Source organism: Loxodonta africana, chromosome 22 (genome assembly GCF_030014295.1).
Source record: "Loxodonta africana isolate mLoxAfr1 chromosome 22, mLoxAfr1.hap2, whole genome shotgun sequence".
Taxonomy (NCBI): Eukaryota; Metazoa; Chordata; class Mammalia; order Proboscidea; family Elephantidae; genus Loxodonta; species Loxodonta africana.
Window position 1 is genome coordinate 31012801 of NC_087363.1, and position 24917 is coordinate 31037717.

Sequence of the window (24917 nt, forward strand, 5' to 3'; positions counted from 1 at the left end):
TGCCTTAAAGTATTCTGTACTATGAAACAGTATCACAGAGGGATTTAATTTAAGGAAGTCAATGGAAACTGCAGTGAATTATAAGATGTATAGAAGTTCACTGGCAAGGAGGGGAGAGATGAGCCATTCAGGCAGGTAGAAGTAATAGCTTGTTGTTGGGGGAGGTATTGAGTTTGAAGGACTGAAAGGAGGACCGTGTGACTGGAAGAGAGAAAAAGCAAGATGAGTCTAGAGAGGTAGTGGGAGCCAGGCCTCGCAGGTCATGATAAGGAGTTTTAAAAATTCTCAAGTACTATGGGATGCTACTGAAGGGTTTTCAAGAGAGGAGCAACTTGATGGACAGGATAAGTTTAGATGCAGGATGCATGAGAGAATGACAGAGTGGAAGCACAAAGACTGGGAGGCTTTCCTAGTCGTTCTGGAGAGGAATTATGGTAGGTTGGGAGCCAAGAAGTGGACGAGTTCAAGAAATATGTAATGATTGAATTGATATGGAAGGCGAAAGAAGGGAAGTATTAAAGATGACATCAAGGTTTCTGGTTTGTGTAATATGGTAGAAAGCAATGCTATTCAATGAGATACTCTATTCTGAAAGACAACCAGATTTGGCATTATGACAGTGATGTTTATTTTGGATATATAGAGTTCAAGTGCCTTTGAGAGACAAAAGTAGACGTCAAGTCATCAATTGAATATATAGCTCTGTAGCTTAGATTCTGAGACCTTTCAGAAGCAGATCACCAGTTCTGTCTTCTGAGCCTCTTCTGGGTGGGTTTGAACTGCCAACATTTTGGCTGCAAGTCAAGCACCTGACCATTTGTGCCATCCACAAATGGGGTCTCCTTGAGTCAGAATTGACTTGATGGCAACCAACAACAGCTTAGAAACTGGGTTTGGGCTGCAGATATGTAATTGGAAGACATTTGTGTAAATAGTGAGTGATACGTATGTGTGTATATGCTGAGTCTCGATAAACTTGAGCATTTAGAAGCATGAACTTGCAAAATACACAAAGAACAACCAGAGAAACTGCAGAAGAAAACTAGGAAAGTATGGTGTCATGGTAGTGAAGGACACGAAGGAGGAGGGAGTGCCAACAATATTGAATGATGCGGAATTGTCAGGATAGGTGAAGGCAGAAAAATGTCCATTGGATTTAATGCCCTATAGGTTGTCACTGACCTTCAGAAAAAGTGATAGGAGTGAAAGCCACATTGCAGTGGGTTGAGAAACAAGTAGAAGAAAAAGTGGAAGCAGTAAGTATCAGTTTCTCTTTTAAGAAGTTAGAGAAGGGGAGAAGACAGGAAGGAGGGCATTTGCTAGAACATGATAGATGTGTGTGTGTTTGTTAAATGGAAGAGAATGAGTATATAAATGGGGATATGAGTAATTGGCAGTTTTAAGGTTCTGAGAAGGTAGAAAGGGATGGGATTCAAAGCACAGGTGGAAGGAGGGATAGGTTCACTGTTGTGAAAGGAGGGGAAGAAGCTAGGATGGGAATAGGTGTCAGCAGGTATGCTTATTGGGAATTAGGAAGAAAGGAGTTTATGTTTGATGCTTTCTGTTTTTTCTGTAAAAGGAGACAAGATTTCAGAGAGTCTGAGGACAGGATGGAAGACTGGGAGTTTGAAGAGAAGAAAAATGTGAAATAATCATTTAGACTGTGGGGATAAGTTAACCAAAGAAGTACAGTTGGGTTGCTGGAAGTGTTTTGGGCCATTTGATATTGGTGTCATGCATATATAATGTGTGCATTTGCCCCATGTGTGCCTTGCTTCAGCAGTCTTCTCTGAAGGCATTCTGACAGTAAATCATTGGGTTTGTCCAGAGTTCATTTTGCTAGATGGATGCAAGCAAAAAAACAAAACAAAAAAAAAGAGGGCCAAGAATGTAATCAAATGATAGATGGTAGGATATAATCTAGGTCAGGAAGGAAGTAGAGACAAGACAGGGTTGATGGATTGGGAAAAAATGTCATGGAGTCAGTTAGTAGAAGCTCCCAGGAAATTGAGGAATTGTCACGGTGGAAGTAATTGAACAAGCAAGTAGGGAATAAGAGCAGGATATGAAATACGTTGGATGGGATGAAGTTAAATGCAGTGATCTTTAGTTTTGGAAAAGTGTGCTCATGGTGAGATGGTAGGCATCCCATTTTGGGAAGCCAAAGGGATAATAGGTACCCATGTCCCTGATGATTTCTGGTTCCATGCCTTAGATTGGGCTAATGGAACAGGTACCAACTAATGAAAAGATTCTTAGAGTTGTTGCCATTCTCTTGGAAATTCCAGAAGGCCACAGTGTTGGTGGGATTTGGGTTGTGCCTGACCTCTAGGCAGGCTGGCTGATAAGCTGGTCTCAGTCATTTCATCATATCTTATATGGCTGAAATTTTTTTATTCTACCTATGAAATGGTAGAGTCTCACCGTTCTATTACTTATTATCAGAAAGTTAAGGAGCTCCAGTGGCACAGTGGTTAAAGCACTTGGTTGCTAACCAAGAGGTCGGTGGTTGGAACCCTCCCGCTCTGTGGGAGAAATATGCAGCAGTCTGCTTCTGTAAAGGTTTGCAGCCTCGGAAACTTTATGGGGTGGTCCTACTCTGTCCTACAGGGTTACTGTGAACTGGAATCGACTCAGCAGCAGTGGGTTTGGTTTTGGTTTTTATCAGAAAGTTATGTGCTCTCAGTTCTTTTCAAATAGTAGTGATACACCTCTGTTGGTGCATCAGTATTCTTTGTGCATTTTGACCAGTGTCATACACTTGTTAGAGTGCGGCTGAGGCCGTAGTCAGTGACTAGAACGAAGGATGCTGACTGGCTGGCAGGGAACTTGAACTGCTCATTTGGTTTCATCCCCATGTTTTCACTAACAGGACTCCAAGTAATAGTAAACAGAAAGGCAGATAGATGAATAAAACCGTCAGGAGCGCCACGTGAATGCTACATGCTGAGATTCCAGTATACTGTATGTATTATGTGTAGAACCACCTCTTTCCAGTTAAAATGGGAGTTGGTTAGACGTTCTCTCTGAGAAAGAAGTAATAAGTTAGGTGGCTGAAGTGAGTACGGCAGAACTGAAGAGACGGTCTATGGCAAACGGATTCTCCTGTGATGGGGCTTTTGCACGACGAAGTCAGTGTAGTCATTGCCCTTTAGGGAGTTGAGGGGAATGGGGACTTGGGAAAATGACTGGTTGGTTGTCCAGCAAAGGGGGGAAAATGTGGGGAGGACCTAACCACCCCGCCTAGTATCTAGGGGTGATGGCGCAGTATGTTTCCTAGTTCTGGGTTGGAAACGGTTAGAGATTGATGTTTAATGAATGCCAGTGGTTTGAAGAATAAATAATAAGTCCATTTTAAAAGGCAGATATCATATAACTAGTAGACAAAGGGGCTCGTGAAATCCAGACGTTCAGATGATGTCTGCTACCTACATAACCCAGTGTCAGAGTGACACTTCGTGTTTGGATTTACGTACACAATTTACTGAAAGAACTAGAATTCATGTGAATTGCCTGAGGTTCCAAGCAAGTTTAATACTAATGACCAAAAAAAAAAAAAAAGCCATCAACTTGTGGTTGGCGTTTGAACGTTTGAAACACCAAGAGCCCTTTTCTGGCCAGAGGCCTCTACTGGCCTTTCATCTGTCATTTGGAGAGTGTTGTTTCTTTTCATTGGCTAAAGGCAAATGAAATCAGGGCATTTTGTTTTGCAATACATCGGCAGAGAAATTCAAAGTTGTCTTATTTTCTTCCTGCATAAACGTTTTGATTTTTCTAAGGCAAATATCGACAGTGTCTGACAAGTTGCTACAAATCTAAATGTCACCATGATTGGGACTATGCCCTCTGGAAATACTTGACTTCGTGGCGTTTTCAGACAGATGTGCTCAGATGTTTTATCATGAGAGGTAATCTTTGGCACTTTTCTGTGTGTAGACTGGTGATGTACATCGAGCGAGACAGCAGAAAGACCACTCCAGGCAAGGAGCGGCAGAGCGGCAATGAATACCTGTCCAAGTGCCTGGACCTCCTCATCCGTCACATTGTGCAGGAACTGCCACGAATTCTGGGTAAATTGGAGGCTTGGTCACAGGCCCCATTGCTTCTTACCTTTCTACAACTTGACTTCACTTCTTTTTTATTCTTATACATGTCTGTTACTGCACGCAAGTGCAATAATACCTTTTTTCTTCAATGTGTAGTTTCAAGATGCAAATTTGCCTTCTCTGCCTTGGTGAAATGATTGAGGTAGAGAGCAGGTTACAGTGATGTTATTTGTGGTAAACTGGTTGTTTTGGAAAATAAACAAAAGGAAAGTATTTTAATGGCTTAAAATTGCATGTTCACTATGATTTTCGGTGTTTTTTTTTTTTTTTCCTTTCAGGTTTTCTCCCTGCCTGACTTTGAAGGAATTTTTTTTTTTCTCTTCAAGTTTGAGCCACAAAATGTTTTATTTGTTAAGATAATTTAAAAAATACATAAACATTAACATTTAATGTTAGATACTTTTGATCCTAGTTTAAAGTTTTAAGTTTGAAAAATTTCTTTAGTGTGGAAAATTGTCTTCAGGATATCTAAAAATGGTTTGCAAAGGGTATTTACCACAGCTAAAAAAAAAAAATCCTTAGTTTGTTGTTTGCAGAAATTGAAATAATCTAGGAATACGTGCATTTGCTCTAAAGCCCATTCCCTGCTTTTCCAGCAGATGTAGCTATAAATCAGAAAGGTTTACGATGTTAAATTTGATCCAAGACATTGTAGTACAATATGCTTAGATTCAGAAATTCAGAATATTAAAGTAATGAAAATATCTTCATGGCCAGTTTCTAGTACCTTTTTGCTCTGTACTAATACTTTGGGAGATTTTTTTTTTTTTGCCTGCTGATGCCTGAAAATAGAGCGTTTCCAAACTTATTTTGACTTGTAACCATTTTGTTACAAGTTTTTCCGAAAGTTCACCATCTAGTCTATTGGTAGTTGAGTTCCTCATTATCAGAGGCATTCTGTCTTAGGATGTGGTAAGATTCTGATGTCTGCAATGGATGTTTTCTTCCTAACAAATGCATTCAAGGAGAAGTTTTGGAAATTGATCTCTCTGTACTTCTGTGCTGTTCTGTCATTCAAAAAAGTTGTGAATTTATAATCTGTTCATTTATCTTTTTTTTCCAAGAAAGTTTTCCTGCTTACATCGGTGATAATTGCTCACAGTGGAAATTTGGAAAATATATTAAACAGAAAAAAATAATTTCTAAAAGTACCACTCTAACATAACCATTTATAAAGTTCTAGATGAGAAGTCAAGCTAATTGATAATGTATATGCAAAATATCACTTTCTGTCCTAAGAGCCTACAACTGGTATAACTAATAATTGTGAATAAACTGCCCCAGATTCTACCCACTTCTTTTTTTGCCTCAGCAATCTCGTTACTGTTCTAGTAACCATGATGGTATTTGCAGTCTTTAACCTCGTCCATGCTCCGGGGTGTGCTTCACAGGTGACATTCTTAACGCCTTGGCTAACGTTTCTGGCCGTAAACACCCGTCAACGGTGCAAGCGAAGCAGCTGAAGATATGTCTCCCCCTGATGCCTATCGTGCTTCACCTGGTAACTTCTCAGGTATTTTTTTTACTAGGAAAAAATAATACAAATCTGGCCTCTTTCTTTGTAAACTGGAGCTGTGAAACGTTAATTTTGACAAAGCATTTTCATTTTGTTTTTCTTTTTCTTGAACTAAAATTTTAAGTGACTTTCAGGATTTAATCTGTAGTAACTCTCATCTTTCAGGTATTTCGACCTCAAGTTGTAACAGAGGAGTTCCTTTTCAGTTATGGAACGATCCTTGTGAGTAGCACTGAATTTTCCCCACTCCTCATAAAAATGTGGTTGTCTCTACTGTTTTTGGAACTGGTGTCAGGATGAGGTAATTGCAGAATCCTAGTGGTATTTATTTGTCTCTAGGGAGTGACCTTTTTATATTTTTATCTGTTGACTGTAATAAAATATGACATTTGGAGAAAAATACATTCTCTTCTGAGAATGTATTTTGTTCAGAGACAACCCCAAATAGGGTAAACAAGTCCACAGAGATATTTTCATAGATTTTGGTATTAAAAATCATGAAAAAAAATTTAAATAATAAAGCTGGTGAAACTGAAATACTAGGTATATTTTATCATTATTATTTATGTTGGCTTACATTGTCAGTCATGTGCAGTGTCTTTTTATAATGACATTTCTCTAAGCTCAACTTAATTTTTTTTTTTTTTTTTTAATTTGGCTGACAGGATAGCAATGAAAAAGACATCATTATCCTATCTTTCACTCAATCTTGGCTCACAAAAAATAGCCTTTGTTTTCAGATTATCACTCCTGAATTATGTTATCCTTTTCCCTTGTCTGGAATAGTTAACAGAGACGTAGTTGATAAAGGGGCAAGCTCTATAAGAGGGAAAGCTAAGACCTTTGTCACTCTGTATCTCTAGTCTCATTTTGATGTAATAAACTCTCAACCGGGATTTCAGAAATGCTATAGAGATCTCTAGTTAAAATGAAGCGGCTATATCAGTTTTATTGTTGGAGTGGAATAAAAACATGATTACTACCGACAAGGGAGAACCTAGCTTTCTAGAAGGTTCATCATAGGGCGGATTGTGACGTTTTGAAGCACAAATGTGGAGTGTAAGCCACTGTCTGTTCAGAAGCAGGGCAGTAGAAGTTCTTTTGGGCTTAATTTCGCATCTTTATCATCTGGGTACCTCAAATCCTGAATTCTAGAAAGTATTTAATTCTGATAGCACATTCATGAATTTGCAAGTTACTAGAAAATCATTTATAACCTTTTTTAATTTACTTGGCATTATGGACATTATTTTAGCATGATTATAATTCTGCATTTATAATTCCCTTGCACGGACGTATTGATGTCTGAACACAGTGATTTTGGCCTTACAGCCCACCTTAGGATATTTTGGCACGGGTGTGTGTGTGTGTGTGTGTGTGTGTGTGTGTAGATAGGTATATTTGTCCTATGTTCCACCTCTGATTGCTTTCTCACTTGCTTTACGTCTCTCTGGCAAGTGTCTCTAACATAGAAGTCTTTATGGGCTTTCAGGAATTATACGTAAGTGTTTTGCTCCTCGCAAAGCCATGCTGAAAGACAAGGGAGGAGGTCACATTGAGGTAGGACCTCCTCACCTTCTCCCTGAACTCAGCCTACCCTTTGGTGGGACGTGGGAAGAGGAGATGGAGAGGTGTTTGTAGGGTCTTCTCAGTGTAGGCACTTTAGGGAATGGGGAATAAGTTTCCTGGTTCAAAGGTCATTTGATGTATTAAAAAAGTCTTTAGTAGTTTTTTTCTTCAATAATCTCACCCATGTGGAGGGAGCTTAAGCCAAATGAAAGGGAAAAGACCTCTTGGTTCCCTTCAAGCTATTTTCCTTATTTGAGTCATGGCCAGTTCCCAGAATTCTTTCATTATTCTTTTTATTCTATGGTGTAGTTGTTAAGAGCTACGGCTGCTAACTGAAAGGTCAGCAGTTCAAATCTACCAGGTGCTCCTTGGAAACCCTGTGGGCGAGTTCTGCTTTGTCCCATGGGGTCACTATGAGTCAGAATTGACTCGACGGCAATGGGTTTTTTTTTTTTTTTGGGTTCATCTGTTGTTTGACCTTACCTGTGAACTCACCTTTCTTATTCTCAGTGTTGATGGCAGTAATGAAATACTAGGGAAGCGAGAGAGTTATCCACTAAAATTCAGGACTTAGATTCACTAATCCACACAGCGCTTTGTGCACATTATTGTGCAGTGTTGAGGGAAGAATGTTGTGTCTGTAAGTTGACTCATAGTCTATTCAGGAGATGCCAAAAATATTATTCAAGTCACAGTGCCCTACTGAGGCCATGAGGCATGGCCAAATCATCCAACACCCCACAGCGCCTTAGAAAGTCACAGTGCAGATGAGCACAGTAAAGCCTCTTGAGTTTCCTGCTTTAAAAGAAGTTTTAGTTTTGCTTAAATGAAGGTTTCCTAAGCTTATTTGATATTTCGCTTAGTTTTGACCATACAGCTGTTATAAACGTTCTGTAGACCGGTCCCCAGAACATGGACTTCTGAACCTGTCCAGAGCACTTGTGGTTTTCTGTGCTGCTTCTGTCTGATGATGCGAAGGAACGGTCTGTTCATACTTACTTAGTGTTGTGCCTTGAAAGCCTTGTTGGTCCATTTGGAGATGAAGAAATATTTTCTATACTGCATTATGGTAAATATGTGGTCCTTTAATTTGAGGCTTTCAAGCCTGGTCCGCCTCTGTAGGTCAGAGTTGGTTTGAACTCCAATCACTAAGAGGGTCCTTAAGGAGCAGACTGGAAGGGGATTGGAACTGGGCTTCGCATCAGCTTCAGCCTTCATAGTGGCACCAGAGAATGATTTGCCTGTTTGACTGTAGCTATCTTTTAAAAATTTTTTTGGTGGAAATATTCAGGATACTTTTTATATTTGGGGGTATAAACTATAGGAATTAACTTTTCGTAAACCCTCTTTCCCAAGTAAACCATTGTCAAGCTTTCAAAGGCTCTAGGCAGAAGAGGGCTTACCCAGCTGACAGTTGCTATTTTAACTTCTTATTGGCCTAGGTGGTATATCGTTGTGCCTACCTCTGTGTCTGTGCTTTAGCAGTGAGGTATCAGGGAAAGGCTTATGGGGAGATTCTATGGTGAATGTCGTACTTTTTTTGGACTTCTGTTGAGTTGGGTTGGAAAACAGGAAGTTACGACTTTAAGAAAATATATTAGGGAACACATGATGTGTATTATCCTAATGTACCTTGTATTTCTTGTGCCCTTTTCAAAACGCTGCTTGATTAATGAGTTGAGGAAGAGGATTTTGTTGTGTTTGTTCTCAAGTTCTGGCCTCATTAGTTTATAAAAGTGTAATGGTTGTGTAATGGTTACATTTTTCTACAAAAAAAGCAGCACAATTCCAATTTCCTAATAAAAGGAAAACAAAAGAAATGTTTGCCATTCATTTCATCTTATTCATGCAATGGTCACTTTATACTTAGTATCTTATAGCATTCTTTTTAAAAAAAATTGCTGTGGTAAAATACATACAACAAAACATTTGTCATTTTAACCATTTTTTTTTAAACTATGGTAGAATATGTATATAATAAGACATATGCCATTTCAACCATTTTTAAGTGTCCAGTTCAGTTCAGTGGCATTAATTACATTTGCCATGTTGGGCAACTGTCATCATTATCGATTCCAAATATAAGCTTTCCAAGGGAAGGAGTTATTTCCTATGCTTTTTTCCTCTCTCCTCTCCCTCTTCCCCACCCCAGTCCTTTATAAAGAAAATTTTTGGTGCAAATATACGTAACAAGACATACACCCAATTCGGTTTCTACATGTGTAATTCAGTGACATTGGTTACATTCTTCAAGTTGTGCCACCTTTCTTGATACCTTTTTCCAAATTATTTCCCAATCATTAACAAAACTCATTGCCCCAAAGGTTTTCATCTAACCCTTCTAGTTGCTGTTGTCAATTTGATCACTTACGGATAATTCTTGAAAGAAGAATGATGCCCAAAGCAGTCTTTTTTTTTTTTTTTTTCTAATCAATCTAAACTATTGTTTGGTTTAAAGGTGACTTCAGGGGATCGTGCCAGTTTATAGTTTCCCACCCCAGTCCTTGGAACAGCACTGTGAATGAGGTGGATGATACAATTATTCCAATAGATTTTCATAAAAGAGTATAATTTTAATCTTCATCATTAACAAATTTTTACTTAACCCTTTATTGTATGTGTGCTACATATTTTGGATGTTAAGATAATTATTAAAGGACATGTTTCTTGCCCTCTTCATATTTTCATTACATGTGAATGCTAGCTTGTTGATAAATTGACTTCTATTGTACATGAAGCAGTTTGAGAGAGAAAGCACTCATATATTTTTAAATATGATAGTTCATATTTATTTGTTGCCACACAAATATTCACTTTTTTTGTCTTTCTTTGTCTGCCCACCTGCCTGCTCCCCCCCTTCACCTTCTTCCTTCCTCTGTTATCTCTCTCTTTCTCTCCACCGCCTTCCTCCCTTCTCCCCCCACTCCCGCCAACAAACCATGAATTCATATACTCAGTTGTGCTACAGGAGCTTATTTTTAGCTTCTTTGAGGGGATATTGCATAATATTGAAGAGCACTGACCCTCCCTAGAGGCACAGCTTCACTTTTACCCTCCAGTTGGGGGCTGTTTGCTGCCTCATCCTCTTGCTCCTCTGCTAAAGCCCCAGCTTTGAAGCTTGAGCCATCAGAAGATACCCCGTGTTACCCCTGGGCTGTAGTCATCTGCAGACTTCTATGTTATTGACCCTCATTCCTCAACATTATTTAGCACTGAGCTCACTGTCAGTCTCTGCATGCTGCTCCTGTCGTCATTCTTGGAGAATCTGATAACCCTGCAGAAGATCCACTCAGTACTTCAGCCTCTCAGCTCCTTCACCTCCACTTTCCCTCTGTTTGCCTTCCCCCTTCCTTAGTTGCCAACACCCATGATCAGACTCATGACCTTATTTTTAGTATCCCACTGTCTGAATAAAAGAAAAAAAAGCCAGTTTCCATTGAGTTGATTCCAGTTCCTGGTGATCCCGTGTGTGTCAGTGTCAGGGTAAAGCTGTGCTCCATAGGGTTGTCAGTGGCTGACTTTTCAGAAGTATATTGCCAGGACTTTCTTCCAAGGAGCCTCTGGATGGACTAGAACTGCCAGCCTTTCAGTTAGCAGCTGAGCACATTGTTTGCACCTCTCAGGGGCTCCCACCTCTGATTTCTAACTCACTTCCTCTGCTCCCCAACTCCAAGATCCCTGTGATTCCTTGGAGAGTTACAGTAGTCCTGCCACTTTTCCATTCACTGTCTCCTCGTGTCCCCCGTGGGCCTACTTCCTCATGTTTCTCCTTATTTAGCTGAGACTCCCTGGTTAATCACTGCCTTGCGTATACCCGTAACTCCCTTCTCTCTCTCTCTCCCTCCTTTTTCCTCTGCTGGTAGACCATAATCCTGTTTAAATTTAATTCTTCACCTACTCTACCCCTACTTTGAGAGGCTAAATTGATATATGGCTAGAGAAAAACACAATGAAAATCACTAGTGTTACCTTGAATTCATGATTACTCATCTCAAGTGAGTCGTCTTTGCAGACTTGTGTTATCTCTCTCACTGTACTAATTTATATACCTCCTGGTTGCCTAGATGACTATTCTTACCTTCTCTTCTCTCCTTGAATCTCTAATGCCTCCTACCCCATCCTCACTCTCACCTGATTCCTTGCTATTACACTGTGAATAAAGAATATATCAGAAGACATTAAAATTGATCAATCAATGCAACATTCAGTAGGGATTCTCTAGTTTAATAGGGAAAGAATGAGGAAGAAAATAAGTACAAAGAAGTTCATAATTTCGCCATCTAGATAACTGTTGTTGACATTTAAGAAAAAAAGATATGCACATGGTTAGAAAATTGTAGCAGTACAGAAACAGAAGACAAAAAGTAGAAGTACACCTCCCATCTCAGCTTTCCCTCTCTCCAGAGAGAACCATTGTAAGTGGTTTCCTGGGATTTCTTCCTTGAAAATTATAGTTCCCGTTACCAGCATTTGTGTGACATCTATCTATTCTTTAAAAAAAAAACCTGCATTGAGAACATCATAGCGTACATACTTTCTGTTCCTTCCTTGTTTCCTTAGTAATCCATAGAGACGTAGGTGTGTATGCATCAACCCACCTCTCTTTGTGATTTTTTAAATTCATGAAATCCAAATTTATTCTACAAAAGTTGTGTACCCATTTTGGAATTTTGTGAAACCAATTTTTTCAACCAGCTTATCATGAAAAGTTTTCATTGCCTTTTCAAGTCTTTTTTTTTGTGTGTGTATCTGTAGGCTGACCAAGAGTTTGGCAGTTCGAATCCGCCAGGCACTCGTGGAAACTCTGTGGGGCAGTTCTACTCCGTCCTATAGGGTCGCTGTGAGTCGCAGTCGACTTGACGGCAGTGGGTTTGGTTTGGTTTGGTAAGCTGAACAAAAGAATTCAAAGTACTCTGTATTTTCAGTTTTCAAAGAGCTAGCACTTTCTAGGCTCTCAGATTTTCTTTACACCGAGACATTAGATGTCTTTATTTAAAGATTTCCTCTTTTTAAAGATAATATGTGCTTATTTAAATTATGACATATACATGCTTGCTTCAGAAAATTATAGGGAAATTTGAAGAAAATATAAAATCACCCTTAATGCCACACTCACACACAACCATTTTTAATGCATTGTTGTGTTCTTATAGTGTTTTCTATTCACGTGTGCATTTGCATGTAAAATAAACTATTTGTGAATGACGTAACACATATTTATGACATGTAAATACATGTGGTTGAGGCTGTGCTGTGTATATCTATATAGATTTCTATTGTGCCTTTTTTGCATTTAACATTGTATCATAAGTATTTTCCCATATCATTAAAGAATTTTTTTTTAAAACATTTTAATGGCTACATACTGTTTGATTTACATGAATTATATATAGTTTGATATCATTTCAGTAAAGTTCAAAATAACCGCCAACAAACAGTATACTGCTTAGCGACACATGTGTATGTGGTAAAACTATTAAAAAAAAATACCAAGGAGATGATAAGTTCATGATGGTAGTTAGTTCTAGGGGAAAGGGAAGTTGGGAGAGTGGGGAGCACAGCAAAGAATGGGCAATGCTCTAGTTCTTGAGTGGTGGGCTCAAGGATTTTCTTAAGGAGGCCATATAACATAAAAGATGCACGTGTTGTTTTGTATATGTTACATGTATTTTGTATGTATCAAATATTTTAAGTAAAACCTTTGGATCATAGTAGAGCTGCTTCCTGCTCTGGGCTAATTGCTTGCTTATATATTTTTTTATTCCAGCAGCATTTTATAGTATATGTTTACTATTTGTTATCATATGTAAAATGTCACATGTGTATTACTTTGTGAGCTAAAGGCGAGAACTCTGTTGCCGGGTACCTGCACAGCACTGATTTGGTGCGTTGGCCTGCTGGCGCCATGTAGTGATTGCTTCCTCAGATCATGGCGACGGAGCACCTGGTCTCTCCTGAACAGTTGCTGGGGACTCACAGTCACCCAGGGAGCACCGGCCTCACTGAGCAGCAGCTGAGCTGCCTCGGGCCTGCCTGCAGAGGTGGCGGGAGCCTGCTGTGTGGGAGCGCAGATAATGGGGTTGGCGTTAGGGTAGGAGGTATCTGACCCATTGTTGTCCAGTCGTTTCCGACTCATAGCGACCCTACAGGACAGACTAGAACTGCCCTGTAGGGTTCCCCAGGCTGTAATCTTTACAGAAGAAGAGTACCACATCTTTCTTCCATGGAGCGGCTGGTGGATTAGAACCACTGACCTTTCAGTTAGTGTCCGAGGCCTCACTACCGTGCTACCAGGGCTCCTAGGAGGTGTCTAGGCAGGACTAAGAGCAGTGGTGAAATTTGAAGACAGGCCTTGAGATCTAAATTGATGTGTCCTGATGCAGTTTGTTGTCTAGGTAGCTAAGGCATGACTTTCCCTTCAGGGGAGTATTTCAGCTGCTTGAGCGTCGTTCTCACTAACTTCCAAGTTAGAGACTGAACAAGTGTGGGATATTCTTGGGAGTGGTTATGTTATCAATCGGGTTATCCTCCCTTTTGCAGGTTGACCTTTCTGTGCTTGTATTACATTACTATTGAGTTTATTCCAGCATTAAATCTCATTAATAGTGATTTGTATCTTTTAAAATGATTATAGTTTATGATTTATGTATAGCATTTAATATAATCTTATTTTTAAAAAGTTTATGGTATGTGTACAGTATTTAATACTATGCATGACTTATTAAGAGTGACAGGTACCATTTCAGATAAAACAGTAATGATGTATTTTATTTCAGAGTTATTTTGAAGCACCCATTTATTAAAATTTTAAAAAATTTTTTAACAGAGCCATATTAAATCAGTAGACTCAGGAGAGACTAACATAGATGGAGCCATAGGTGAGTAAACCCTGAGACATATGTCTTTGTTTGAAGTACTTTGATGTTGGGTTTAGAACATGTAAATAAGCACCTCTAATAATTAACTGCATTCCTAGGACTGACGGCGTCAGAAGAATTTATCAAGATCACATTGTCGGCTTTTGAAGCAGTAATACAGTATCCGATTTTATTGAAAGACTATCGCTCTACGGTCAGTTCTGGCAGCTTTTGTAAAAGCACTTTTTCATTCGCTTGGAAATTCTGTATATAAAGAAACCTAGTTTCTAGATACTTACGCATATATGTCCTGTATGTGAAATAGCCATTCAGAAAAGCTGCCCCCCGGCAGGCTGAACATAGGAAACCCCCTCCCTCCTTACTGACTTTCTTGGGATTTTTCTTGGCTCGCTCATTGTTCTGTTTCCCTCTTGGTTCACACCTTACTCTCCAGCCTGCCTTTTCTTCCTTATTGCCTAATTACTTGTTATAACCAATAGTATAAACCCTTAGAGCTGGGTTTCTCAACCATGGCACTGTTGACATTAGATGGGATAATTCTTTGCTATGAGGTCTGTAGGATGTCTCTGTCCACTAGATGATAGTAGCACTCAGGTGCTCCCTCAACCCCCCAATCAGATTATGATAACCAAAAAATGTCTCTACTTGTTGCCAAATGTCCTCTCGGAGGCAAAATTGACTCCATTTGAAAATCACTGTCTTAGAGGGATCCTTCAGTGAGCTGGGTGCTGGCTTTAGAGAAGGGAAGAAAAGACTACCAGTATGTTCTCATAGATGCCGTGGTGGCTCGGTGGTAAAGTTAAGTACTCTGCTGCTAACTGAAAAGTTGGTGATTTGAACCTATCAGCTGCTATTGGGAGAAAAATGTGGTAGTCTGCTTTGGTAAAGATTTACAGCCTTGAAAACCCTATAGAGCAGTTCTGTTGTGTCCCATAGGGTCGCTATGAGCCAGAATTGACTCAGTAGCAACAGGGTTATGTTCCCATTAGCAGGAGCCCCAGAGAAGAGGAGCTTGGTTGGAAGAGGGTTGCAGTGCAAAGAACAGTATCAAGTTTCACCAGGCAGTGGTTGTTCCTAGAGTCTATCATGAAGTGGACCCATGGTCCCATGGTTCTCTCAAGGATCCTCTTGGGTCCCTTCCCACTCTCCCATTGAAGGACTGATGATTTGGTACCGGGAAGATGAGTGTCTTGTGCTCCAGCTTCTGCCTGTTGTCCCAGTGTCCTGTCCTAATTAGCATTTGTCCCAAACACAGGTGAACACTTTTGGATAATAATATTCGTGTCCTAGACATAACATAGAAGAGGTTTTGGTAGGAAAATGTTTTTCAAAATTCAGACAAGTAACCTACAGGCAAAGCTTTAGACAATAATTAATCATTCATGAGTCAGGGACTGCCGGCAGTAATGATGAATAAAAGTACTGAATTTAGAAATTAAAATTGTGTTTTAAAAAAGAAGTTGTGAATTAAAGAAAAATCAGTTGACCCTTGGAGGATCACGTGTAGATACAAGGATTCTGGAATTTGTTTCTTAATGTTATCCCTTTCCCCTGACTTAGCCTTCTTTTTTGCATTGTTTAAATACTCTCTTTTCTTGACTTGCAGTATCTTCAAATTAGAGAATTCAGTTCTGATTTGGACTTAAATGTATATTAAAAAAATTAATTTATAAAACATTAACTTGCAATTTATAATTATAAGATATTGCATATCTTGCTTTCTGCGTTGGACATTATTTTTAAACTTAGGTACCATTGGCTGTGTTCTCGAATTTTATATGCTGGTTAAGATACTTGAAGTTTTTATGGAATAGTATCTCGAAGAATATGTAACCCCTTAAATGTTATAACGTTAAGATAGGGTTGTGTTCTCGAATTTTATATGCTGGTTAAGATACTTGAAGTTTTTATGGAATAGTATCTCTAAGAATATGTAACCCCTTAAATGTTATAACGTTAAGATAGGGTTATCACTGCCTACCCAGGGTTGAATAGGCAATCTACAGAAATGCTCCTTGTGTTTTTTTCACAGTCCCTTTTTAAGTTACTGAGGTCTTCTTTCTTTGCCAGTTTTTATTTGTTCAGGTAAAAAAATTTTCTCAACATGTTATTCTCTTCCTTATTATTTTTCATTTTGTTCACATCTTAATAAGATTGCGTTTGTTTCCGTTATGATGGTGATGGTGGGGCAAGAGTAGTGGCATTTCAAAGTCTCAAGCATGTATATATCTGGCATTTAAAGGCTTGTTTAGATGTGTCTGAGTTCCTGTATTAGAGAAAACTATTAGAAGATCATTTGGAAATACTTGAATTCTAGTCTTGACTCTCCATTTTCCACAGTCACAACCCTGTCCCCTCCTGAGAGGTAACCACTATCCCCACTTTCATAGTAATCATTCCCTTGCATTCTCCTGTGGCCCTGTGTATGCTTTCCTAAACAGTATAGGTCGGTTTTGTCTGTTCTTGATCTTTGTGTCAGTGTGATATATTATGTCATCTTATAAAATGGAAGTTTTATCATTGAGAAGTGAGCTCTATCTCTAGTAATGCATTTGCCTTAATGGCCTGTTTTGTCCAGTTTTAATATAATCATACCAGCTTTCTTTGGGTCAATATATGCCCGGTATATCTTTTTTAATTTTTTTCCCTCCAACATCTCTGTCTTAGTTTGCTAGTGCTGCTGTAACAGAAATACCACATGTGGGTGGTTACAAAAGAGAAATTTATTTTCTCACAGTTCAGGAGGCTGTGGTTGATTGTGGCCTTTAGATTTTCTGTATCTTTACTGAGTTTCTTTCTAGATGTTCTGTCTTTTCCTGAGAGTGACATGAAGTCTCCTACTATTATTTTGGAATTGTCTATTTCTGTTTTCAGTGCTGTTACAGTTTCTTCTATGTATTTTGGAACCCTGTTGTTGGGTGTGTAGATATTTATTAAGATTGTCTCTTTTGTAGATTGTCCCTATAATCATCATATAATGTCCTTCCTTTTATGGTTGATTTTGCCGTAAAGTCTATTTTATCTAAGGTTAGTATTGCCATGTCTGCTCTTTTTTGGTTACTGTTTCCTTGGTATAATTTTTCCATCCTTTGATTTTTAATATATTTGTGTCTAAGATGTGTTTGTTATAGACAGCATATTGATGAGTTGTGCTTTTTTATTCATTCTGCTACTCTTTGTCTTTTTACACATGCATTTAAGCCATTTACATTCAGTGTAATTATTGATGGGTGTGAGTTTATTGCTGCCTTTTTTTTTTTTTTTTTTGTGGTGCTGATGTTTTCTCTGTTCCTCTTACTTTCCTGTGCTGAGGTTTTGTTTGTGAACTTTCATGCTCTTTTCTTTAATTATTATAGATTTTGTGTTTACTGAGACTTTGCTTTCCTTTTTTATTCTGATGGTAGGTTTGTTAACTTTCTTTGTGTTTACCTTGAAACTTACTTGTATCTTCCTAAGTGTGAACCAGGCTTTTATTACTTGATATCACTTTGACTTCCTTTCCATTCGAAAGTTCTGTACCTGCAGTGTTTATTCCTCATTTTATTGTTTTGATATTGTTGTCATTTACAGATCGATGTCTTGGTTTTCCTGTTTTAAGTCTTTATCTTCGTTTTATTATTGAGAGTTCTTTACCTAGGTGGGTATCTGGCTGATGCTCTCCTGTGTCCTAGACTCCAGTTGTTGTCTGATGTTGTTGGTTCTCTAACTGAAGGGCTCCCTTTCATATTTCTTATAAATTTGGCTTGATTTTTACAAATTCACTTAATTTTATTTTACCTGGAGATGTCCTAATTTCTCCATCGTATTTGAGAGTGAGTTTTGCAGGATATGTTACTCCTGTTGGCATTTTTTTCTTTAAAGGTTTTACATATATCATCCCATTGCCTTGTTGCCTGCATAGTTTCTGTTAAGTAATCAGAGCTTGGAAACGCTGGTGGCATAGTGGTTAAGTGCTACAGCTGCTAACCAAAAGGTCGGCAGTTCGAATTCAGTAGGTGCTCCTTGGAAACCCTGTGGGGCAGTTTTTCTCTCTCCTATAGGGTCGCTATGAGTTGAAATTGACTTGACGGCAATGACTTTGGCTTTTTGGTTAATCAGAGCTTAGTCTTATTGTTTCATCTTTGTGTGACTTTTTGTTTTTCTTGAGCTGTTCTCAGAATTCTTTTTTTGTCTTTGGTTTTGGCAAATGTGTTTATGCTAAGTCTTGGTGACTTTCTTTTGGAATCTATCATATATGGGGTTTGTTGAGCATCTTGAATGGTCAGCTTTTTGTCCTTCATGATATTTGGGAAGTTTTCTGCCAGCGAATCTTCAGTAGTCTTCTCTGTGTTTTCCATTTTCTCCCCCCTGCTCTGGAACTCCAGTGGTGCATACATTTTTGCTCTTGATGGTGTTCCAAATAATTCTCAGGTTTTCCTTACTCTCTTCTCTCTGATTTTTCCTCAGTGTAGGCGGCGCACATGATTTGTCTTCAGTCTCACTGATTCTGTCTTCTGTTGTTTCAGATTTGACCCTAAAATCTTCTCTTGACTTGTCCGTCTCTGAAATTTTCTGTTTATCTTTTGGATTTCTAGTTGCTGTTTTTTGTATGATTTCTAATGATTTATTTTGGTGCTCTGTTCTTGTATTATTTTCCTGAATTCTTCTTTTGCTTTGTCTGTGTTTTCCTTGATCTTGGCTATGTTTTTGTTGGTTTTGTCTGTATTTTCCGTGATTTTGTGTATTTTTTTCTTGGTTTTATCTGTGTTTTCTTTGATCTCTTTTGTATGTCTTGGACAGCCCTAAATATTAGTCTTTTTTAATTCCGTATCAGAGAGTTCGACTGCTTTTTCTTCTACCGAAAGATCATCTGGTCTTTTATCTTGGTCACTTGCTGGAGCCATCTTGTCCTACTTTTTTATATGTTTCGCTATTGTCTGCTGTCTCTGAGACATTAAGGTATTATTTTATTTATTGATTATGTGTATGTTTGTCTCGTCTTCTGTGTTTTGTTTTGATATGCCAGCGTGGGCCAACCAGATGTGCTTTGCTGTTTGCTTGTCTGTGGGCATGATAGCTCTTACCACCTTGTCCGAGTGGGCAGGGTAGCAGCATGCAGGGTGAGCCTACTTCACTGTACACTGGTTTGTTGAGGCAGCTCAGGGCAGACTGGGTGGCCACTGTCTGCCTCTTAATGTTGGTCCAGTGGTGTGGGAACATTCACAGCCCCTCACCAGATAGGTGGGGGTGTTGCACAGGGAGTAGTATGGGCTTGCTTCCCTCCGTTCAGTAGCTGTTTGAGTGGCAGGATTGGGGGGGCAGTGTGGGTCCGGTGCAGCAGCAGGCCTGAAATGGGGATGCTCCAGTTGCGGCAGCATGGTGAGTGCCGACAGGAAGGGGAGTGTGGTAGGGGGCTAGGTGGGGAAACAAAGATAAGAAAAGGGGTAGAAAGAAAAAAAGGGGTAGCCAGTGAATGGGGGTGGGATGGCAGGAAGAGTGGGTAGGGTGTTGTACAAGGCTTGGTAGGAGGCAGAAAGTGGCGGGTGGGTGGCAGTCTAGCCACAGTGGTGCAATGTGGGCTGAGGGGAGGTGTGGGTGCTTTGTCTCCTGTTGGGAGCTCCGTGAAGCTGCCTTCCTGTACTCCTTGTCTGTGATCGTTGATGGCTGTGCTCCAAGGTGGTGACGCTGTGCCGTGTTAGTTGGCAGGAGGCCTCAACTCTATCTCTTTTCCTTCAGTTTCTTTGTCCATTAGGTGTACTCCTTTATTCCTTCATTTGATGCTTAGGGTTGTAGGATTGACATTTGTATCTGTTGTACCTAGTTTTTTGAGTCTTTGCTGCAGAGGGACGACATGATGCATCTGTCTAGGGCACAGTGTTGGCTCTGCCTTTTTACTGTTTTTTTCCACACTTTTTACTGTTTCTTTTTTTTTTCTTCTGTATATTCTCTTTTTTTCCTCTGTGTTGTATTCTGGATAATTTCATTTGATCTGTTTCTGTTATCTATTACGCCCATTCCGCTGCCAAATATAAACATTGAGTTTTTAATTTTGTTCATTTTTTATTTGTAGAAGTTCTGTCATTGCTAGAAATTGTTCTTTTATTTTTTTCAAATTTACTGTATTGCTTTCTAGAGTTTCGTGTTCCCTGTAGATACTTTATGATTTGTTATTTATTCACATGTTAAATGTAGTTATTTTGCACTGCTTCTGATAATTCCGTTATGAGAAGATGGTGAAAGTCTCATTTTCTCTGTGGTGTCTGGTATATCTTGTTATGCCCAAATTATCTTGCTTTCTTGTAGCTGTGATTATTTTGTACTAGTTGCTGGTCATTGTCCTTGAAATTTATTTGTGGGGGTCCCCTGAGGCCTAGTATGGAGGTTTCTGTGTGCTGGGAGGACCTGGACCCAAACTACCATCTCTCTCGCCTTAGTGGCCCCAACTGAAGACCCATTTTTTTATTATTGGCAAACGCTTTCTGCTTAATTCTCTAGTTACAGGGTTGCATTCAGAAATTGGTCTGAGAGTTCTCAACTGTCTTTTCAGACCTTAAATGTTTTTAGGGTTTTGATATTTTTTATTTTGTATTTTTTAATATTTTGATTATATATATATATTCAGTTTATAAAAATACTATATTTTTCATTGTTTACAGTGAGAGAGGTAGTCTAAGTAACCAACTCACCACTCCCAGAAATATTGTCTGTCACGTCATTTTCATAGCAGTGGTTTCTCAGCCTTTCATTGGGATACTACCTCCTCCGGTGTTAAAATTCTTTTGTCTAAAGAGCAATAATAACCTTATGGCTGATTCGTTAAGAGTACATATTCTTAAATTTCTGCATTTACATTACAATTTACTTAATTTTCTACTCATAAAATGCTAGCATACCAGTTATTGAAACCAGAGCCTCTATTATGACAGAAAAAGTATGATTGCAACATACAGCCTTCATAAAAAATACTTTTCAGTGCTCTTCCTCATGGGAAATCTCTAATTACCTCTTCTTGAGCATGACTGGAAAATACCAAGGTAAAGATTCAACACCCCAAGGAGTATAGCATTGTTTGAAATGTTAGCACAGACTGTTCAAGGCTCCTAATCAATACTGTTATCATATGGAAGTAGCTAAACACATTAATTCTTGGTGAGCATAAGTCCTTAACTAAGAGTCTAGACCACTTAGTGCCTCAGAATTAGAAATCATCAGTGTGGCCTACAGAGCAGTCAGAAATACCACAATGATTTGGTGTGGAAGGAGAATTTGTTTTCACTCATGGTGGTTTTAAAAAAATGTTAGTAGTAGTAAAAGGAAAAAGGAAGGTAATTTCTTTATTAGAAAGGTCTGGCAATAATAATAAGCATAATTCACCCACAACATATTTTTGTTTCTGTAACTTCAAAAAACAAGTTAAATCTTAATACCTTTTTGTGAAAAGTCTGTCGTTTATGTCAATTTTTAAACTAAAAGCCTGGAGCTAATAAATATTGAATAATTTGACTAATTATATCAGCCTTTTTAGAACCTATACATGGGAGTGTAAATTGGCACATCCACTCTGGAAAACTGACAGTAGCTACTGTCACTAAATATGCATATACTCTAACTCAGCAATTATACTTTTAAATGTATGTTCAATAGAATTGTGAACATATGTTCACCAAAACACATATGCAAGAATGCTAATAGCCCAAACTGGAAACTGTCTGTGCCCATCAGCAGTCTAATGGATAAATAAATTATGGCATAGTCATAAGATGGAATACTATACAGCAAAGAAAATGAATGGCCTACAATTATATTTAACAACATGGGTAAATCTCACAAACTTAATATTGAACTAAAGATAACAAATACAAAAAATATGTTTTCCATGATTCCAATTGCATTAAGTATAAAAACAGAGAAAACTAATCTTATTTCAAGTCAGGATAGTGGTTACCCTTAGGACAAGTAGTGACTGGAAGGGGCTCTGAGGGACCTTTGTCACGCCCTGGTGATACCTTGTTGCTTGATCTGGGTGCTAGTTACATGAGAGTGTCAATTTTGTAAATAATGTGTTCTATACTTAGGATTTGTACACTTTCGTGTATGTATGTTATACTTGAATTAAAAATGTACACAAATGTGAAAAAAGTTGTTTTAGGACTTGGTAAAAGTAAGCCTTTTTTACTTTTTTGGTGAAGTTAAGTGATCAGAATTAGCAACAGTTCTTTTTCCTCTACTCTATCTAATATCTGCCTGTCATCTATTTTTCTGTCTTTTATTGGTATGGACTCATGGATTCTCTATCAGTTACCTATTGCTTTTGTAGCAAATTATCACAAATTTCATGGCTTAAAACAACACCAGTTTATTCTCTCACAGTTCTTAAATTCAGAGGTTTCAAATCCATCTCAGTGGGCTAAAATCAAGGTGTCAGCAGGCCTGTGTTTTGTCCGGGCATGCTGATGGAGCATCTGTTTCCTTACCTTTTCTAGCTTCCAGAGGCTGTCTGCATCTCTTGGCTCCTGGGCCCATTGTTCATCCTCAAAGTCAGCAGCATAGCATCTTCAAATAACTCTTTTAATCCTCCTCTCTCTGGCCTCTGCTTAAATTATCATACCTCCTTCTCTGACTCTGACCCTTTAGCCTACCACTTATAGGGACTCTGGTGATTACATTGGGTCCATCTGGATAATACAGCATAGCCTCCTCATCCCAAAGCCCTTAACTCAATCACATCTGCAAAGTCCTTTTTGCCCTGTAAGGTAGCAGCCTATCGACAGATTTTGGGAATTTGGATATGGGCATCTAGAGGGACTGTTAATCTGTCTGCTCTAGACTTCTGTGTTTATCAATGGCTTGTGATTCATTACTATATTTAATTGGTGTTAAAGTTATAACAGATTTTGGCCAGTACAAGCCCTTTAAAGTTGGCACCTGTGTCCTTGTGACATACACCATCATTTTGTGAGCACTTTCCTTCTGGCACAACAAGGTATTCTAGGCTTAGCTTGTAACTCCTCTGCTGTGGCCCTGGAATCAGTCATTTCTCTTAGGAGTCCTGGCTCCCTTTAGTGGAGAACAATATATGAGACCAGGATTGGGTCACTAAGTGTACTGCTCTCTACTAGGATGTCTTAGCTTCTAGGCCCTTCCAAAATACAGAGCTAGGAAATCTATGAATGTATATACACATGTAAACACACACACACGTATATACATATACCCATATACATGCTTATATATATACGTGCACACATGTCACTGCATGTACATGCACATACATGTATTTTGAGATCATGAGTTCACACTGATACCTCCTGATTCAATCCGCCCACAGATGATTCTTTTCTGCCTTCCCTCATTTCATATTCACGTGTCTGTGCTTTTTTTAGTGAAGACTAGCTCCCAGTAACATCACTGAATTTTCTCATTTGCTCAATCCAATACCTAAACCCACTGCTATAGAGTCTATTCCAACTCACAGTGACCCTAAAACACAGAGTAGAACTGCCCTATAGGATTTCCAAGGCTGTACATCTACATGGAAGCAGACTGCCACATATTTCTCCCATGGAGCGGCTGGTGGGGTCAAACCACTGACATTTCAGTTAGCAGCTGAGTGCTTTACTACTGTGCCACCAGTGCTCCTTCAACCCAATAATACATCTGAAATCATTATGGAATTGGCTTCATCTAAACTAACACAAAAAACAAACCTAATGACCCCAGAAGTTTTTTGCTGAACCCTCCCCTCACTCACCTGATCCCCTAAGTGCCACCCAAGACTGAAAGTATGTGCCAATACTGTGTTCATGAGGGATTTGACGACTCCTCCAAATCCCCGCCTTTCAGTGTGGTTATAATACTGATTTGAAATACAGTTGAGTTGATTAATATCAGTTTGCTTTCAATTTAAGGTTTTCTTGTTCCCTTCCCTTCCTTGATGGTTTTAATTTTTTGAAAATGTAGAGCATTAACATGCTTCCAAAAGTCAAAAGTATAGACAAAGATATATTTAAAACAGCCTGACTCCCTTTGCTCAAATATATATCCCTTCTACTCCATCACTGCTCTATTCTACTCTCCCCGACCTTGTAGGCAACCAACTTCATTGTTTTCTCACGTACTCTCTCAGTGTTTCGTTTGTAAAGGGAATATATGATTTCTTATTTCCCCCCCTTTTTTACACAAAAGGTACGTACTGTGTATACTTTTTTGCATTTTGCTTTTTTCATTTAACAGTACATGTTGGAAATTACTCCGTATCCACTCATTGAGAATCTTGTTCCTTCTTAGGGCATGATAGTACTCCACCATGTGTATGTGTACCATGGTTTAGTCAACCAGTTTCCTATGTTTGGACATTTAGGTAGTTTCTAATATTTTACAAGTATAAACAGTGCTAGGGTAAATAATCTGTGCATGTGTAATTTCCAGTTGATGGCAGCGTAACTTCAGGGTAAATTCCTGTAAGGGTGATTGTGGGATTGAAGGGTAAATACATATATAAGTTTTGTCAGATACTGCCAGAATTCTTTACATTGGAGTCTACCGTTTTGCCTTCCCACCAGTAATGTATGAGAGTATGAGAGTACCTGCTTGCCCACAGCCTTACCAACAGCAATTATCAAGCTTTTCAATTTTTGCCCATCTGATGTGACCCTGGTAATTCCCCAACATCTTTTTAGCTATTTAATATTGTAAAGAAGATTTAAATAATGTTTTGTCAAGTTTTCCTCCTCTGAAGAGTTCTGAGTGACCCATTCTGCCATTACCAGTAGTCGTCCTGTCCTGGGCAGATTCATTGTGTAATTTGGGCATTACCTTGTGCCCAAAAGGGGACTGGAAGTTGGTAGGAGCATATTAATTATCATAATG

The 24917-nt window shown here is 38.8% G+C and overlaps 1 protein-coding gene across 9 annotated transcripts in view; it reads left to right on the top strand.

Moving 5' to 3' along the window:
- The window catches only part of ULK4 (unc-51 like kinase 4), a 646083-nt gene that overhangs the window by 195183 nt on the left and 425983 nt on the right, over positions 1–24917 (top strand). For 8 of the 9 annotated variants that reach the window (XR_002785708.2, XM_064274755.1, XM_010589908.3 and 5 more), the window contains 5 exons: positions 3937–4070; positions 5498–5619; positions 5788–5844; positions 14018–14069; positions 14168–14262. Coding sequence is in view for 8 of the 9 variants with exons in the window: in XM_064274755.1 (XP_064130825.1) it covers positions 3937–4070; positions 5498–5619; positions 5788–5844; positions 14018–14069; positions 14168–14262 (460 nt within the window). In the remaining variant the exon portion in view is untranslated. The remainder of the gene's footprint in view (positions 1–3936; positions 4071–5497; positions 5620–5787; positions 5845–14017; positions 14070–14167; positions 14263–24917) is intronic. The other variant, XM_064274756.1, reaches the window with a different exon arrangement.